This window comes from Rhinopithecus roxellana, chromosome 1 (genome assembly GCF_007565055.1).
Source record: "Rhinopithecus roxellana isolate Shanxi Qingling chromosome 1, ASM756505v1, whole genome shotgun sequence".
NCBI lineage: Eukaryota > Metazoa > Chordata > Mammalia > Primates > Cercopithecidae > Rhinopithecus > Rhinopithecus roxellana.
The window spans coordinates 74,938,128-74,956,058 of NC_044549.1; the positions used below are offsets into that span (position 1 = coordinate 74,938,128).

Below are 17,931 nucleotides of genomic sequence, written 5' to 3' on the forward strand. Positions count from 1 at the left end.
CCCTTTTCACAAGCTCCCTTCAACCCTCTTTCCCTCCTGAGAACAGCAGAGCACACTGGTTCAAGAAAGACTGGGACCTCCAGACTTGCTTTCAGCCTGGCAATATCAAGGCTACTCCTGTAGTAAAGGCACAGGGCAAGGAAAAAGAAGAGGCTCAGTTTAGTAGGTGTGGGCCCTTCTGCTCTCCACTCCCAATCATACCTGAGACGGAGCCCATCGTCCACCAGCCTTCTTCCTTCATGCTCCAAGCCCTTAAAACTCCAGCAGCACTGCTGTGAGCCACCCACCTGATGCCAGTGTCCTCTGTGAGAAGTACCCTTTACATAAATCATTACTAATAATCTTATCTTCCTAAACATTAATGAAAACTACAACTGCTTAGCACTGTAAAATGTTCTGGTAACTATCTGATCTTAAATTTCATTTTTAAAAATAGCACTTGTATTCTAGTTATTTTTTATTAGAACTAGAAATATGAACTAGAATTAGGAACTAATGAGATGGAAATGAAGCCTAAATTGCTAAAACTGGAAATATACCTACTCTGACGTGATTCCTGCTCTCTGAATTATGTGAGATTTCAATATAAGCTTAAAGCAGGCTTGGCAGAGTTTCCACCTATTCTGCAAAAACCTGATGGAAATCCAGGGAAAATAATACACATGCAATTTGATTCCCACCCCACCCCTCACTGCTTTTTTTCTCCTTTACAAAACTACCAGACAACCAAAGATCAGTTTGAAACAGGCTTGCCCACTGAATGTCTAAAAAGGGTTTTTGATGTTTGACAATGAAGTCCAGTGTGTGGCCCTCACCAGGTCCCTAGAAACACTGACAGTCTCAGTGTATGGAACACAATGGACCTGGCAGCCAGAGTAGCAGTGCCAAGGCCACCCTTCTGGCGCTTCCACCTCCTGCACAGGCATGGGTACTGCAAATGCAAACCCCACGGCGGTGGGAACACGAAGAAAAACCAGTTGGAGAAACAAAGATCATATAAAAAGTTAAAAGCCATGATTCTTACCTGGGCCAAAGAGAAAATGTACAATCCCCAGTGAGGCAACCACAGCACGAGAAAAGCTGTCAGAATGCTCTTAAGAATTACCGACAGGCTCTCAGCAATCACCTGCAAACGTGGTTAAAGTGCAGTTTACAAACATCAAAAAGTCAAGATGTAATAGAATGATAGACAGAAAATCTCGGGCAGTGGCTACCCTGGCTATGGGGACAGGGCACACAGCTGGACGTAAGTATCAGTAACGTTTTACTTCTTGGGTAGGGTGGTGGGTTCATGGATCTTCCAGTATATTATGTTTTAAGATTTACTTATATATATATTCTTTTGTAATCTATTCTAAAAGATGAAGAGAGAAAAGTTAATATTAGTATACAACTAAATACAGTCACTAGAAAAACCTGAAAAACCTTTACGGTCCTTCTCCATTCTCACTTGAACTAATAAATTATTAGCAAACCTGTTTTTTATTTATGATCAAACAGAGGTGAACTTTAGCCCAGCCTATCTGACAAATTTCAAGTGGAAGAACTTAACTGACCATGTTAACCTTTTTCTAAATACATTTTTATGTGCAAGTCTGGAAAAATCATTCTCTCCTATAAAAGCATTTTTAAAAAGCAACGCTTTTTCTTATTCTTCCTATTTCCCATTCACAGCAGAAGGCACACTCACCTTGAGCTTCACAAACATATGTGCTTGTGCCAAGACCCAAAAGGGCTCTCCTAGAAGCTCCACCACTGCCGAGAGACCAAACAGCACCACTCCAGTTGCATAGTGAGGGACAACATGAGGATCAGGCACTTCAAGCAGCTGCAACCAGACCCAGCCCAGGAATAAGGACCAAAACACACCCAGGGGGACTCTGGAAGAGGAGAAAAAAATAATTCACTAAATTTTAAAATAAATAGAAATATATATTAAAATAGTAACACTGAACAGAAAAAAAAAGTTATAATACAAACAGCTACCATTTATTTATTAAGATACTAACTACATGCCAGGCACTATGATTAATGCCCCTTATCTCACTGACACCTCACAATGATCCTCTGTCATTATCTCCATTAAAAAAATATGAGGAAACTGAGGCTGACAGGCACTGGGCAGTTTGGCCAAGGTCATGAACAGCTAATCAAGAGCAGAAGCAAGACCCAATCCTGCTATAACTCCAAAGCCTACACTTCTATCCACTGGTTTACACATACTGACCCATAAGCAAAATTCCCAGAAAGAAAATGCCTGTTGTTGAGAATGACTGACAGACTGTATACAGCTGTTCCTTGCATCCCAAATAACAAACAGAGCAGTGCTCAGTATCCTTTCATATGTTTCACATGTGTACCACGGGGCATTTAAATATGCCTGGGTGGTTAACAGTTGTTCCTCTAATAAAATGAACACCTATCAGCCCTCACGACAGTCATTTCTGTGAGGCAATAAGGAGTTATGCAAGGGCAGCACTGGGAAACAACCTCAACCCCCAGCCCTCCCTGCAGGGACATAGCTGGAGAAAAGCCATTGCAATTTTAAGTTAATGTACTTGATCTTCAAGAATATCCTAAAAGACTCAGAACTGAAGTCATATAACAAAATTGAAGAAAAATGTAATGAAACCCACAAGAGGCTTTCAAGAAATACTAAATCTAAGTGGCTGTTAAAAGCTCAAAAGATATTATAGAGCAAAAAGATTAGGAATAAAAAAGACGGCACAGGCCAAGTGGAGCCCACAGTGGTGATCAGAAACAGCAAGAAACAACCTCCAAAGAGGATGAAACCAGGGCTAGAAACCTGGCCCAGAAACCCCAACCTAGAACCTCTTCCTGGCTTCTGGACATCCAGAGAGAAAATGAGCCAAGAAGTTCCTCTGACACAAACACTCTCCCCTTCTTGTCGTATGCCTGCTCCCAGAAACCCATGGCGAAGCTGAATCTGGAGGCAATTCAGCTTTAGGCATGTGTTACTGTTTCACTTCCAATGCTCACTACACCTGCCTTCCTGAAACGTGTCTCCTGCCAAAGCACAACTCACGTTAGCCACAGCAGGTTGAGGGTCTGGCTCCAATCTCGCTGGGTGACCCCACTGAGACATGCTCTGCGGAAGGCCTCTCTGGCCAGGAAGAGGGTGGTTGAGTAAAGCAGCGTTAGTCTGTAAATGAAAGGCAGAAATCAATAAGGTCTCGAGTTTTTTCACAGAGAGAACTTCTGGGATGTTTCCAGCAACAGGGAGGAGATAAAGTCTTGGTCATAAACTACTGATGGTGACATGGAGGGCAGTGGGCTCTTACAGGACCCCCTACTGGTCTGATCCATGAGAACTACTGAGTTAGGAACCAAACGAAAGATACCTAAGGGTGTGTGCCTACAGTTACATGAAGGATAGAAACTGCCGCAGTGGTCTCAAAAGCCTGCAGCCTTCATGGCTACAGGCAGAGGTATGGCCATGACCACAAGGAGAAGAGGATAAGATTATAACCCCACCCTTCCTGGTCACGCAGACACGAGTGACCAACAGCCCCTGTGTGAAAAGCTGAGCCTCTACCGAGTGGAGGCTCTGGCCAAAAGAATCTCAAGACAGGCAATAAGGCTGGCAACCATTACCGAGGCTGCTGCAACCCAGATCAGCAAGGCTTGCCTGGGCACCTCCCAGATGGGCAGCACCTAGGTGAGCCTTCCTGCACCTTAGTGAGGAGTAGCTGAGATTTCCCTCCTCAATAGGCAGCAGCCTGGGTGAAGCCAGAGTGGGGATGGCCCAGGGTGAAGGTCTCTGGGGTTGTCCAAGGATTATCCTGCTACCCAGTGCCTCTGTGGAGCATTGCAAATAAGGAGATGGAACCGAACCTTAAGCAGGGGGGCAGGGCAGGCCAGACAAGGGCTGTCAAAGTAGGGACCTGCCAATCTCAGGACACCTGCCTAGGGAGAAAAATCTGAGCCCCTAGGAGAATTTGCCCCTCTTCCTTTCTGCTTTTAAAAAGGTATTTCTTAGGGCCAAGTGCCTATATTTCTCAGGCTCATGCCTATAATCCCAGCACTTTGGGAGACTAAGATGGGAGGATTGCTTGAGCCCAGGAGTTCGAGACCAGCCTGGGCAACACAGTAAGACCTCATCTCTACAAAATATAAATTAGCCAGGTGTGGTGGTGCACACCTGTAGTCCCAGCTGCTCAGGAGGCTGACATGGGAGCATCGCTTGAGCCCAAGAGGTCAAGGCTGCAGTGAGCCATGATGGTGCCACTGCACTCCAGCCTGGGTGACAAGGCAAAAGGAAGAAGAAGAACAAGAACAAGAAGACGATGAAGACGAAGAAGAGGAAGAGGAAGAGGAAGAAGAAGAGGAAGGAGAAGGAGAAGGAGAAGAAGGAGAAGGAGGAGGAGAAGGAGAAGAAGGAGAACAAGAGGAAGAGGAGGAAGAGGAAGCAGAAGAGGAAGGAGGAAGAGGAAGCGGAAGAGGAAGAAGAAGGAAGAAGAGGAAGCAGAAGAAGAAGGAAGAAGAGGAAGAGGAAGAAGGAAGAAGCAGAAGCGGAAGGAGGAAGAGGAAGCAGAAGAGGAAGAAGAGGAACCGGAAGAAGAAGAAGGAAGAAGAGGAAGCAGAAGAAGAAGAAAGCAGCAGCAGCAGCAGCGGAAGAAGCAGCAGCAGAAACAGCAGCAGCAGCAGCAGAAGAAGCAGTGGAAGAAGCACCAGCAGAAGCAGCAGCAGCGGAAGAAGCAGCAGCAGCAGAAGCAGCAGCAGCGGAAGAAGAAGCAGAGGAAGAAGCAGCAGCTGCAGAAGAAGCAGCGAAGAAGAAGAAGCAGAAGTAGCAGAAGAAGAAGCACAAGAAGCAGCAGCAGCAGAAGTAGCAGAAGAAGCAGAAGAAGCAGCAGCAGAAGAAGAAGCAGAAGCAGAAGAAGAAGAAGGAAGAAGCAGAAGCAGAAGAAGCAGAAGCAGCAGAAGCAGAAGCAGAAGAAGGAGAAGCAGAAGGAGAAGGAGAATGAGAAGCAGGAAGAGGAGGAGAAGGAGGAGGAGAAGGAGAAGGAGGAGGAAGAGGAGGAGAAGGAGAAGGACAAGGAGGAGAAGGAGAAGAAAAAAAGAAAACAGTATTTCTCAAAGAATGGTCCCTGTTTCAAAATCACCTAAGGAGCTTGTAAAAATGCAGACTCCTGGGCCCTTCTTCAGCACTACGTAGTACAAAACTCCACAGATGATTCCTTTCCTCAAAGCTTGAGTCCTGCCACTAAGCTCTGAGACCAGAGCCAAGAGGGTATGTTTGTTAAGTATTAGACATGAAATGCTGTCTGGAACATACTGCCTCATTTATCAGGACATGAAGACACACCTGAGAAGCTGAGCTATTCCGAGCACTCACATCATTTCATATATTTTATGTCATTTGTGAAGACAAAATATGTGTGGGTGTCCTTGAACAGAAAGGAGGTGAGTAGAAGAAACAAGCTGAGTCTAAAAGACAAAGAAGTCATCTTTCCAAGAGCCTCCAAGAAATTAATGACAAGGACTCAAGCTCGGATCCCAGTTGCCGTATCCCAATTACAAAATCACTGAGGAGGGAAGGAAGGTGGCTTCTCCAGCCATACAATTATGAAGTGCATTCTCACGAAGCACAATTTCTGCTTCCTTTGCTGTCAGCAGGACAAGAACATAGGATTATACCTGAGAGGGAGTTTTTAATGAATTACTCCCACTCTTCTCCTTCCTGACTTCCAAGAGCAGGAAAACCAGAACAGCTGGCAGAGAAATGTGCATTTGGAGGCTGCTAATGGAAAACACTCCATGAGTCCATTAAAAACAACATTGCCTGCATGTCCCTCCACTCCTGCACGCTTCTCCTCAGCCCACTGCTAAAACACTCTGCTTCTGGTAAAGGTCCATGCTTCTAGAATCCAAGGATGACACACAGGTACAGTGTGAAGAAAGCCTGGCTAGGAAGGTGAACTCTGACAGTGCCAGGGTGCATCTCCTCCTACCTTACATTTACCACGCCAACAATTTCCTTTGACAGGAAGCGAAGAATAAATGCATTCAAGACAAAGGTGATCAACCGAAACAACACCTATAGAAAAAGAGGAAAAATACGTAAGAATAAATGACGTTAGGAGTGTTTACTTTGCTGAAATGAGAACAATGTGGCTGTTCTTCCTAACGTGAGGTAATGACATACAGCAGCTTTGTCACGGAGACTCTGCTCTAAGACGCCCAACCTGTCTGCATTTCTCCAGAAATTTCACTCCTTGGGATCTCTCAGCACTCCCGTGCAGTGGTCAGAGAACCCTGGAAGGCACTTGGAAGCCTCCCTAATTTATTAATAACAAGAAAGAGGCCCCAATAGACTCACTGAGTTTCTACAGGTTCAAAGTCAAGCTCTTGAGGAAGCAGAAAGAGAATTCTAGTTAGTGGTTCACCTTGCTGGGCCCTAGCCACACTCCCCTACCCCAGGCTGTTTAGAAATAGCACACACTTAGCAAGTGGGAGCCTTAAGGGTATAGCAGACTCACCAGAAATCATGGGGTCTAATTTCTCTTTTCTTCTCTGCCTCATAATATCTAGGAATTTCAATAATGACATTTAATCGTTCTGAACTTCAGTTTTCTCAATTAGAACACAGAAAATGTATTTCTTTATTGAATACTTGTCTCTTTCCAGAGAGGAGTTGAAATATCTTTTAAATGATGCTGCAAAAATAAGACAACGTAGTGTAACATTGGGGGAAGGGAGACAGAGTCCAGTTATTGCTGCTTGAAAGGGACATATCCTGAGACTTCCCAATCTGTCAATTCAAGAAAACCACTTAAGCAAAGAACTTCTCCCATGAGACACAGAGAAGAAGACGACTGTCATTAAACAGGGTTGCTAAATGGGGATGCTGGGAAGAGTGCAAACCTCATTCACTAAATGACTCCCTCCTGCATCCCAGCAGCAAATGAAAATCACTTCTGTGTTAAGCACCCTCAGAGTTATCTGTGAAGAGCTGCAATTTGGAAGATTTGATCTAAGCATATCAAAGGACTACTGTGGTCATAAAGGTATGACCAAAAAGGGAGAGCACGTAACACTGTAACTAAAGTGTCACAGAGCAACAAGGTCTCCAAAGCCAAGAAATGACCATCTCAACCTTTATGGAGTCAAAGGTGGTCTTTTGAGTCCGATGACAGCTCTGTAGCTGCTCCTCAGAAACATGCAGATATGGCCAGGCACGGTGGCTCATGCCTGTAATCCCAGCACTTTGGGAGGCCAAGGCAGGTGGATCAACTGAGGTCAGGAGTTCGACACCAGCCTGACTAACATGGTTAAACCCTGTCTCTACTAAAAATACAATTCACTATTTAGCTCTTCTATCTGTTATCTTCTAATTGTTATATGCCTCAATGTCCTCTGTCAAATGAGGTTACCGATCACATAGGGTTGATTAAAAGGATCAACAGAGATTGCAGGGCTGAGTACTGTGGCTCATGCTTGTAATCCCAACACTTGGTTGGGCGCGGTGGCTCACACGTAATCCCAGCACTTTGGGAGGCCAAGGCGGGTGGATCATGAGGTCAGGAGATCGAGACCATCCTGCCTAACACAGTGAAACCCTGTCTCTACTAAAAATACAAAAATTTAGCCGGGCATGGTGGTGGCCGCCTGTAGTCCCAGCTACTTGGGAGGCTGAGGCAGGAGAATGGCGTGAACCCTGGAGGCGGAGTTTGCAGTGAGCCAAGATATCACGCCACTGCACTCCAGCCTGGGCGAAAGAGTGACAGCCCATCTCAAAAAATAAATTAAAAAAAAAAAATCCCAACACTTTGGGAGGCTGAAAGGTAGGAGAACCACTTGAAGCTGGGAATTTGAGACCAGCCTGGACAACACAGTGAGACCTCATCTTTACAAGAAATATATATATATTTTTTTGAGACAGTGTCTCACTCTGTCGCCCAGGCTGGAGTGCAGTGGTTGGATCTCAGCTCACTGCAAGCTCCGCCTCCCGGGTTTACGCCATTCTCCTGCCTCAGCCTCCGGAGTAGCTGGGACTACAGGCGCCCGCCACCATGCCCGGCTAGTTTTTCGTATTTTTTTAGTAGAGACGGGGTTTCACCGTGTTAGCCAGGATGGTCTCGATCTCCTGACCTCGTGATCCGCCCATCTCGGCCTCCCAAAGTGCTGGGATTACAGACTTGAGCCACCGCACCCGGCCAAGAAATATTTTTAAAAGAAATGAGACTGTAGAAGTGAAAGCATTTTTTAAGTGCATACAAATGAAAGGCATTAATACTTTCAGCATGGGTGGCTCAGAATTAAGATAGAACAAGCTCTCAAATTCTTGCAGAATAAGATGTAACTGCAAAGCTACCTAGTGTCTACAGTGTAATTCGAGAAAGCATACAAGAATGAAAACACTCAAGAAACCATATAAAAATATGGTTATTAAAACAAAAAAATCCGAGCGAGACTCCATCCCGAAAACAAAAAACCAAAAAAAACATGTGTACACACTTATGTTAACCTCAAAGCTATCACTGTCTAAGAAACTTAATGTTTCAGGCCATATCCGTATCTCCTTTTTTTTTTTTTTTTTGAGACAGAGTCTAGCTCTGTCGCCCAGGCTGGAGTGCAGTGGCGCAATCTCAGCTCACTGCAAGCTCCACCTCCCAGGTTCACACCATTCTCCTGCCTCAGCCTCCCGAGTAGCTGGGACTACAGGTGCCCACCACCACACCCGGCTAATTTTTTGTATTTTTAGTAGAGACGGGGTTTCACCATGTTAACCAGGAGGGTCTCGATCTCCTGACCTCATGATCCACCCGCCTCGGCCTCCCAAAGTGCTGGGATTACAGGCATGAGCCACCGCGCCCGGCCCATATCTCCTAATTGGTTTGAATAAAGGTTGCAGCTAATGAAGCTGAGGTTGCTTATGCCACCCAGTATTTGTCACACACTGCAGCCCTTACTAGCAACACAGCCTTCATTTACTTCTGCAAAGGACTTCACAGCTTTTGTTTTAACACAAGGTCTCACTCTGTTGCCCAGGCTGGAGTGCAGTGCCATAATCACAGCTCACTGCGGCCTCAACCTCCCAGGCTTGAGATCCTCCCACCTCAGCCTCCTGAGTAGCTGGGACTACAGATGCACGCCACCACGCCCATCTAATTTTTGTATTTTTTATAAAGACAAAGTTTCACCATGTTGCCCAGGCTGGTCTTTAACTCCTGAGCTCAAGCAATCCTCCTGCCTTGGCCTCCCAAGTGCTGGGATGACAGGCATGAGCCATCGCGTCCAACCAACTTTACAGTTTTTTTTTTTTTTTTTTGAGACGGAGTCTTGCTCTGTTGCCCAGGCTGGAGTGCAGTGGCCGGATCTCAGCTCACTGCAAGCTCCGCCTCCCGGGTTCACGCCATTCTCCTGCCTCAGCCTCCCGAGTAGCTGGGACTACAGGCACCCGCCACCATGCCCGGCTAGTTTTTTGTACTTTTTAGTAGAGACGGGGTTTCACCGTGTTCGCCAGCATGGTCTCGATCTCCTGACCTCGTGATCCGCCCGTCTCGGCCTCCCAAAGTGCTGGGATTACAGGCTTGAGCCACCGCGCCCGGCCGACTTTACAGTTTTAAAAAAGGCTCTCTCACATCTGTGAAATTATTTGACACTTAAAAACAACCAGTAAATGCACAGGAAGCAAGACTGGGGGTTAAGTGATTTCCTCAATATCACACGGCAAGCAAATGACCCAGCTTGACCTTACAGGTAGGCCACTTGACTTGTAGTCCAGTGTGTTTTCCACTACAACTTGTTTAAGTTTTATGAAGCCTATCTGGGTACTAAGATATTATCAAAGGCTGAAAAAAAAAAAAAAATCAACACTGTGGATAAAGCACTAAACTCAGTTACTTATGTAGTGAAACAGGAAAAAAAAAAAGCAACCCTAAGTAAACTTAGAATGGCTGACATTTACTAAGCATGTATCATGTGCGAGGCACTCTTCAACATGCTTTCCATAGGTTATCTCATTTCATTCCTACATTGACTATTTTAAAAATCCTTATTACCCTAATAAAAATAGCTACATTTATTAAGTACTTGTAGTGTGCCAGGCACTTAAGAGGCATGATTTCATCTAGTCTTCCTAATGACCCTGTGAGGTTGCACTATGGTTCTCATTTAAGATGAAGAAACTGATACTCACGGAAGTCTTGGGATTTATCCCGAAGGAGTGCATCTAGCAAGTGACAAGGCCCAAACTCAAGCCCCATTCTGCTTGGTTCTTTCTTCTGCCCTCCATCTGCCTAAGATAAGGCGTAGGGTAGATTCAAGACTTGTGTGAAGTAGGGTTGATTGGCTCAAGAGTGAGACAGAGAGATATTGAGCCACTTGACTTAAAAGGTTCAGCTCCTGGGGTTGAATCTTCAGATACCATTTGGACTAACTGGCATGTATCATATCTGACAGATGACAAAAATTAGGGCCAAGAGGGGAAGTGACTTGTCCAAGATCACATAAACAGAAGATGCAGCCAACATGTATTAAATGCATACTAAGAGCCGGGTACTGTGTTAAGTACGTTTATTTGAATGATCCCAATCAATTCTTGCTTATGAGCTAGGTACCACATATTATTACCCCCATTTTACTAGTGAGGAACTCAGACTCTGCAGCTGAAGTCACTTGTCCTGGGTCATGGAGCAATCCAAGCCTAACTCCAGATTCCTGTTCTTAGCTATGCCACATGGTCTCTCGGAACTCAGTGGGACTCAAAGTTTGAGGGCCGTGTTTGATGAAGGAAATGAACCCCTTGCCTGAAAAATACCAGATTCTCGAGCATGAAATACAACTCCCTCACCCCGACCACCTGATCTAATTCACTCCTCCTGCCATATGGGAAATTGAATGCTCTGAAGGAAAGCGGCTTGTCTGCAGTCACCCGGCCTAGACTCTGAAGGCAGGCTCCCATCTCCGGGCCAGGCTCCCCGCTCACCAACGCCGCCCCCCGGTCTCCGGTCCACCCCCCCCCACCCCCTCCATTGCGGGGTCCACCTCGGAACTGGGTCGGCCCTGGGGCAGGCTCTCAAGGGCCCGTGGGCTGCCATCCCGCGAATCTCGGCTGCAGTACAAGCTGAAACCTGACGGGCAGAGAGTACCTGCAGGATGAGACCGAAGGAAGCCAGCCGGGCCGCCTGGCCCAGCACCTCCTGGCTACCCATAGCCTGGGCGCCAGGCTCCGACACCAGGAAATGCCGCCGCCACTCCACTTGGTCGCGATAAGATGTCGTCACGGAGCGCCTCGCTCTCCGATTGATGGCCTTGAGACAGGGGGGCGGGGCACGAGAGGGCCCTTTAAGTGGGCCCGGCTCCGTCGGTCTGTTATGGCGCCTGGCTCTTCCTATTTCAGTAGGTCCTGCGCTGTCTGTCCCTCTCTTCCCCGTATAAACGAAATAGTGTGGCGAGTACTAAGAAATACTGTTAAAGAAGTCAAAGTTCCTTCTCTGAGGCTTTCAGCCACCAAACGAGAAGCACTAACTTTCCTGGCCTCATCTGCCAAAAGGGGAGCAAACTTCTCATTGGCCTGTTAAGAAGACTCTTACCATTGACCTTTGCTTACAAAATCACAGCCACAGCTCCTCTGAATTAGGCTGGACAGGAATTGTCCTCATTTAACAGAGAAAGAACTGAGGACCAGAAGTTAAATACAGCACTGTCATGAGTATGGTTTTGTGAAATCCTTCGGAAAGCTCTGAGAATTGGCCCCTGTGGTTAGAGATGAGTAAAGCCTTGGAGATGGGAAGTGACTTGTTCAAATCTACACAACTTGTTTCCTGACTGAGTGGATGTCAGGCTCCTGATCCTAAACGTATCACTCTTACCTGTATGCTAGAAATTGTGAGGGCAGAGTGGAAGAAGGACTGGAAGTGCTTCGTAAAATGTAAAGCACCCAACATACACAGTAAGCTGTTGCTCTGTCAGTGTTATTATCTACCACGCAGGCTGTAGGAAGCCCAGTCTTTCCCCAGTCTCTTTTAGACCTCACATGATTTGGCCTCAACCTATCTTCTACTACCTTTCACATGATCATTGCCCTTCCCAACACTATCTAGGCCCCAGCCATTCCGAGTCCTTACCGGTCCTCAAACAGGCGATGACTCACTGGCCTTTGCTCCTCCACCCTCTCTGTCCAAAGTGTCTTCCCTGACAGCACCCCTTGCCCTCCTAGACCACACTGTCCTGACTTTCCTGGCCAACCACAGCTGGTACCTGCTGTGGACTAAATGTTTGTGTCCCTTCAGGATTCATGTGTTGAAGCCTAATCCCCAGTGTGATAGTATTAGGAGGCAGGGCTTTTGGGAAGTAATTAGGTCGTGAAAGTGGAGCCCTCATAATGGGATTCGTGTCCTTATAAAAAGAGATGTCAGAAAAATGATCTCTGTGTCTACCACTTGAGGATACAGCAAGAAGGTAGCTGTCTGCAGCCAGGAAGAAAGCTTTGTAAAATGTAAAGCGCCCAACATACACTTAACAGGAACCAAACTGGCTAGCACCTTGATCTTGGGCTTCCAGCCGCCAGAACTGTGAGAGAGAAATTTCTGTTTTTGACTTACCCAGTCTATGGTATTTTGTTACAGCAGCCCAAGCAAATTAAGACAGTATTCCTAAAATACTTTGTACCCCTTTATAGTTCCTAGTGCAACCTGCATTATAGCAGAAAGACTAAAATATGTGTCTCTATTTAATCAGCCCATGAGCTCCAGGAGGGCAGAAGTGCAGCCTGCCTGGTTTTGCCTCCCGAAGTAGTGGTATAGAACATTCCTAGGGCTCCCATAAATGTCTCCTGACACATGATTGCTGTTACTGCTGCTGGAAGCAGACTGTGGAACTCAAAGCTTTTACGCTCCCATCTTGCCAGGTAAAATGACCTCTGTCTTAGTGTGGAGGCCCAGAATGTGAGGTATTTTATTTTTCTTTTCTTGTCTTTTCTTTTTTTCTTTTTTCTTTTCTTTTCTTTTTTTTAAATAGGGTCTCACTCTGTGGCCCAGGCTAGGGTGCAGTAGTACAGTCTTGGTTCACTGTAGCTTCCACCACCTGGGCTCAGGTGATCCTCCCACCTCAGCCTTCCGATTAGCTGGGACTACAGGCTCGCACCACCAGACTTGGCTAATTCTTTTGCGATTTTTGTAGAGATGGGTTTTTCCCACGTTGCCCAGGCTGGTCTCCAACTCCTGCACTCAAGTGATCTGTCCACCTCAGCCTCTCAAAGTGCTAGGATTACAGGCATGAGCCACCACACCTGGCCCAAAAATGAGAGCTTTTGACTGTCAAAGAGAACTGGCCTTGAATCCTCATTCCACCACTCACTGACTAGGTGACCTTAGTATGCTCAGCTACTAAATAGGGATATTATCTGTCCTGTAAAAAGAGTCATAAGGATTATATCAGACAAGTCTGGCCCTCAAGGAGCTTAAATTCTAGTGAAAGGGAAACTGAAAAAAACTGTAACAAACAAATAACATTTCACATAGGGTTAAGTGCTATGAAAGAATGAAACCAGATAAGATCATAGAGGCTTTGGAAGAGAGAGAGGGGTGCTGTTTTAGGAGGAGTGAGTCGGGCACCCACCTGGGGAGGAGTGTACTTGGAGAATAGAGAAAGTGCTGGAGGGTCCAAGTATTTGGCATAATGACTGAGATGCTAAAGACCTTGACCTGGGCAGCCTTCCCACCCCCATGGACTGTGGGCCAGCAGGTGAGACGGCCTCCCACTTCCTTTATTCCCAGCCAAGCAGTCTCCTCCACAGCTCATCGCCAGAGAAGAACCAGCCAAAAGTTCATCATGTGCACACACTCCTAAGCCTGGCATCCGTGTAAGCTACTTTGGGAGGGAAGAAGTGATCATTTTGCTAGAGAAAAAAAGCCAAAGGGGAAAAGCTCTAAGCTAAGTATAAAGGGCAAAGCATTCTAGGACCCCAAGGTATGGACTCTGTGGGGCTCCTGGGTGAGGAATCCGGGGACTTTTTCTCTTATTTTGGAAGTTAACACTTGGCAAGGAGGGACTGAGCAGAGCCCAGAGCCATGCTGGATTCTGGGATGGGTGGGGAAAAAGGAACTGTGAGGAGAATCCACAAACATTGACCACTGACTCCATGTCAGCCACCTGTCTGAGCACTGTACATGCGTGTACTCCATCCTCTCAATAACCTATGAGAGAGAGACTGCAGATCAGGAAACTGAGGCACAGGGATGTGAAGTAACTCATCCATGACATTCAGCAAAGGAGTGGTCAAGGAGGTGTTTGAACTCGGGTCCCTTCTAATTCCAAATGCGTGAACAGTAATGTTCTTCCCCTCAAAAAAGCTTCTGATTGTAAAGGAGACTTAAGAGTCCCTATATGTAAGCCACTGAGAACATATGTGGCATTGAGAGAGTGGAGTCTGGGAGGGCTGCAGTGGTAGAGCTGTGGTAGGCTTTGGAGCCCCAGCAAGGCTCTCCAAAGATCTTGACCCTGTTGGAGATACTGGCCTGCACACTCCACTGGGTGTCGCATACTCTATGGTCTTGCCCATGGAGGACTCAGCTCAGGGCTGGCAAGCAATGGCCCACTGGATGTTACATTTTTTATGGCCTACAAGCTAAGAAGAGTTTTTACATTTGTAAATGGTTGGAAAAAAATCAAAAGAATATTTCATGACACATGAAAATGGGATAAAATTCAAATTTCAGTGTCCACCAGGTAAGTGGCTCACGCCTGTAATCCCAGCACTTTGGGAGGTCAAGGTGAGTGGATCGCTTGAGGTCAGGAGCTCGAGACCAGCTTGGAAACATGGTGAAATCCCACCTCTACAAAAAAATACATGAATTAGCCAGGCATGGTGGTGCGTGCCTGTAGACCCAGCTACTGAGGAGGCTGAGGTGGGAGGATCATTTGAGTTTGGAGAGATCAAGGTTGCAGTGAGCTATGATCATGCCACTGCACTCTAGCCTGGGCAACAGGGTGAGACCCTTGTCTCAAAAAAAAAAAAAAAAAATTTCAGTGTCCACAAATAAAGTTTCATTGGAACATAGCCACACCTACCCATTTGTTTACATATCAATAGCTACTCTCTTGCTACAACAGCAGAATAGGTTGGTCCTATTGGGATAATATTGGCTAGCTGAAAATATTTGCTAGTTGGCTCTTTACAGAAAAACTGCCAATTCCTGGTGATCACCATTGAGCACCTGGGATATAGTAAACATTTCAATATTGAATGAATGCATGCATGGGTAAGTGCATTGGAATAAATGAATGATGAAGGACTAGGAAAGGAAGAAAAACAAGCACATAGGACTCTTTCCTAGGGGTCACCTAGTTTGGAGAGGAAGTGGCCTCTTGAGAATACCAGACTGTAATTGGTGGTCATTAAAGGAGCCGTTTTCCCCAGCCTTCCTCCCCGCCTCCGGTGTCTGTGCCAGGTAGCCTCCCTGTCAGGGAAATCTGACCCAAGCCACCTATTTTATTACAAAGCTGGAGGGAAGTGCCAGAGCTAGTACCAAGCCAATTAGGCTGCCAGGGCAGAGGGGCAGGGAGGGAGGCTGCCACTGGGCCAGGAGACAGGGTGGAACCTCTGGCCAGCTGGGCCATGGATCTCAGCTGGGTGGAGGCAGGAGAGCTGTGCATGGTCCCACACACCAGCCACTAGGTGGCAGATGGTTCTGGGTGAGGGCGCTGCCTGGCCAAGGCTTCTGCTTTCCAGAGCACCACCATCAGGACCCCTTCCAGAAGCAGGACCTCAAGGCTCTGCCTCTCTCAAAAGTCCCAGGGCATGAGAATGCGGCTGTGATACTAGTCATCCACATCTGTCCATGTAAGCACTGTGCTGGACACCTCACTTTCGTGATCTCATTTAATTCCCATAGCAGCCTTACAATGTAGGCACCATTATTATCCCCATTTTACAGGCCAAGAAACTGAGGCTTAGCAAAGTTAAGGGACTTGCCTAAGTACTAGTGAATGGTAGTGCCAAAATTTGAACTGGGCAGTGTGGCTTTCGGTCCCTTAATCAGACCTAACCCAGAGTGTTTATTGTTAATGCTGATTCCTGGGCTTCACCCCAGCAATCTGGGGTAGGCTCAGGAATCTGCATTTACCAACACTCTGGGGGCAGCTGCTTCTGCTGCTGCTGCTGCTGCTGCTGCTGCTGCTGCTGCTGCTTCTTCTTCTTCTTCTTCTTCTTCTTCTTCTTCTTCTTCTTCTTCTTCTTCTTCTTCCTCCTCCTCTTTTCTTCCTCTTCCTCTTCCTCTCCTTCTCCTTCTCCTTCTCCTTTCTTCTTTCTCCTTCTCCTTTCTTCCTTCTCCTTCTCCTTTCTTCTTTCTCCTTCTCCTTTCTTCCTTCTCCTTCTCCTTTCTTCCTTCTCCTTTCTTCCTTCTTCTCCTTTCTTTCTTCTTCTCCTTCTTCCTCTTCCTCTTCCTCTTCTCCTTCTTCTTCTCCTTCTTCTCTTTCTCCTCCTCCTTCTTCCTTTTTTTTTTGAGATGGAATCTCACTCTGTTGCTCAGGCTGGAGTGCAGTGGTATGATCTTGGCTCACTGCAACCTCTGCCTCCCAGGTTCCAGTGATTCTCCTGCCTCAGCCTCCCAAGTAGCTGGGATTACGGGCGTGCGCCACGACGCCTGGCTAATTTTGTATTTTTGGTAGAGACAGTGTTTCACCATGTTGGTCAGGCTGCTCTTGAATTCTGACCTCAAGTGACCCACCTGCCTCAGCCTCCCAAAGTGCTGAGATTACAGGCGTGAGCCACTGTGCCCAGCCTCTGGGGGTTTCTGATACAATGGCCTAGGCTCTGAGAAGCAGTGCCCGAGGGCGGATCTTCAGGTACCTTGGAAAAGCTGCCTCCTTCAGTGAGCTAGAAAAGTCTCTCTGCCTCAAAAAGCAAAGCAGGTTCTGAGATCTGCCCCCAGGCTGAACAAGCCTTAGCATTGCCAGGGCCAGAGGTCAGAGCAGTAGGGGCTAGAGGCAGTGCCTATGTGAGGGCCTTGGGGAAATTCAGCACCAGGAAGAGTATACAGGGAAGCTCCTGGGACCTGGGGTCTGCCCATGGGTTGCAATGAGCAGTCATGGGGCTTTGGCTTTGCCTGCTCCTCTGGGCATTGATTTGGGCACAGAGAAGAGAGTAACCTGCAAAGTTGACACATCAGTATATTTCATTCCATTCAGCACTCTGTGGTGGGCATCGGAAGGGGGCACACGGGTGAATAAGCCACAGTCACTACTCTCTCAGGCAGCAGTGCTTCCTCCTTTTGAGGGGAACACAAGCGTGATACCAGGTACATTGAGGTGGTAAAAACTGGTAAGGGGAACTCAGGAGTCAGGGGGCAGATTTTTTTGGCTGGGGAGTCAGGGAAGCTTTCCTGTAGGGGATGTTTTTGAAGTGAATCTTGAAGGGCAAAAGGGCTTAGTCAAAAAGAGGGACATGCCAAGCAGAGAGCACAGTAACGATGAAGGCTCACAGGCGGCAACTTGCCGAGCCTGTTGGAGGACCTCTGGGGACTTCTGATACAATAGCCCCTGTGGCTGCTCCCGAGTGCAGAGGTTCTTCCACTCTCCAGTCAGTGGCCAATGCTGAGCTGGTGGTCCTGAGAAGAGCAGGCTCATGGGTGTGGATATGTGGATGTGAATGAACACAAATTCAGGTACATATGTTCACGCGCATGGGGAAAAGTGAGTGTACATTTGCATGTGTGTACAGGCCCATTTGCCAGTCTGCGTTCAGATAGACAATGTCTATGTGTGGGTGCATGTCTACCTGCATATGAATGGGCATGCTTGTAAGTTTACCTGCAAGCGTGATGTGAAAGCGGGAATGCAAGGTCACGTGCAGTGCCTGTAGTGTTGGGGGTGGGTATGAAGGTGTGCATGGCTGCAAGTACACAAATATGTGTGCTGGTCTAGGGTCAGCCTTCAAGCTCTCTGATTCTGAGTCTGTGGGCCCCA

The 17,931-nt window shown here is 47.0% G+C and overlaps 1 protein-coding gene across 4 annotated transcripts in view; it reads right to left on the bottom strand.

The window, feature by feature from the left end:
* Positions 1 to 11,235, bottom strand: part of RFT1 (RFT1 homolog) — a 47,816-nt gene extending 36,581 nt beyond the window's left edge. For all 4 annotated transcript variants that reach the window (XM_010376199.2, XM_010376197.2, XM_010376198.2 and 1 more), the window contains exons 1-5: positions 11,115 to 11,235; positions 5,973 to 6,058; positions 3,047 to 3,163; positions 1,691 to 1,880; positions 1,025 to 1,126 (exon numbers count right to left, since the gene is read on the bottom strand). In XM_010376199.2, coding sequence (XP_010374501.1) covers positions 1,025 to 1,126; positions 1,691 to 1,880; positions 3,047 to 3,163; positions 5,973 to 6,058; positions 11,115 to 11,177 — 558 coding nt within the window. In that variant the 5' untranslated portion in view covers positions 11,178 to 11,235. The remainder of the gene's footprint in view (positions 1 to 1,024; positions 1,127 to 1,690; positions 1,881 to 3,046; positions 3,164 to 5,972; positions 6,059 to 11,114) is intronic.
* Positions 11,236 to 17,931: the final 6,696 nt, after the last annotated feature.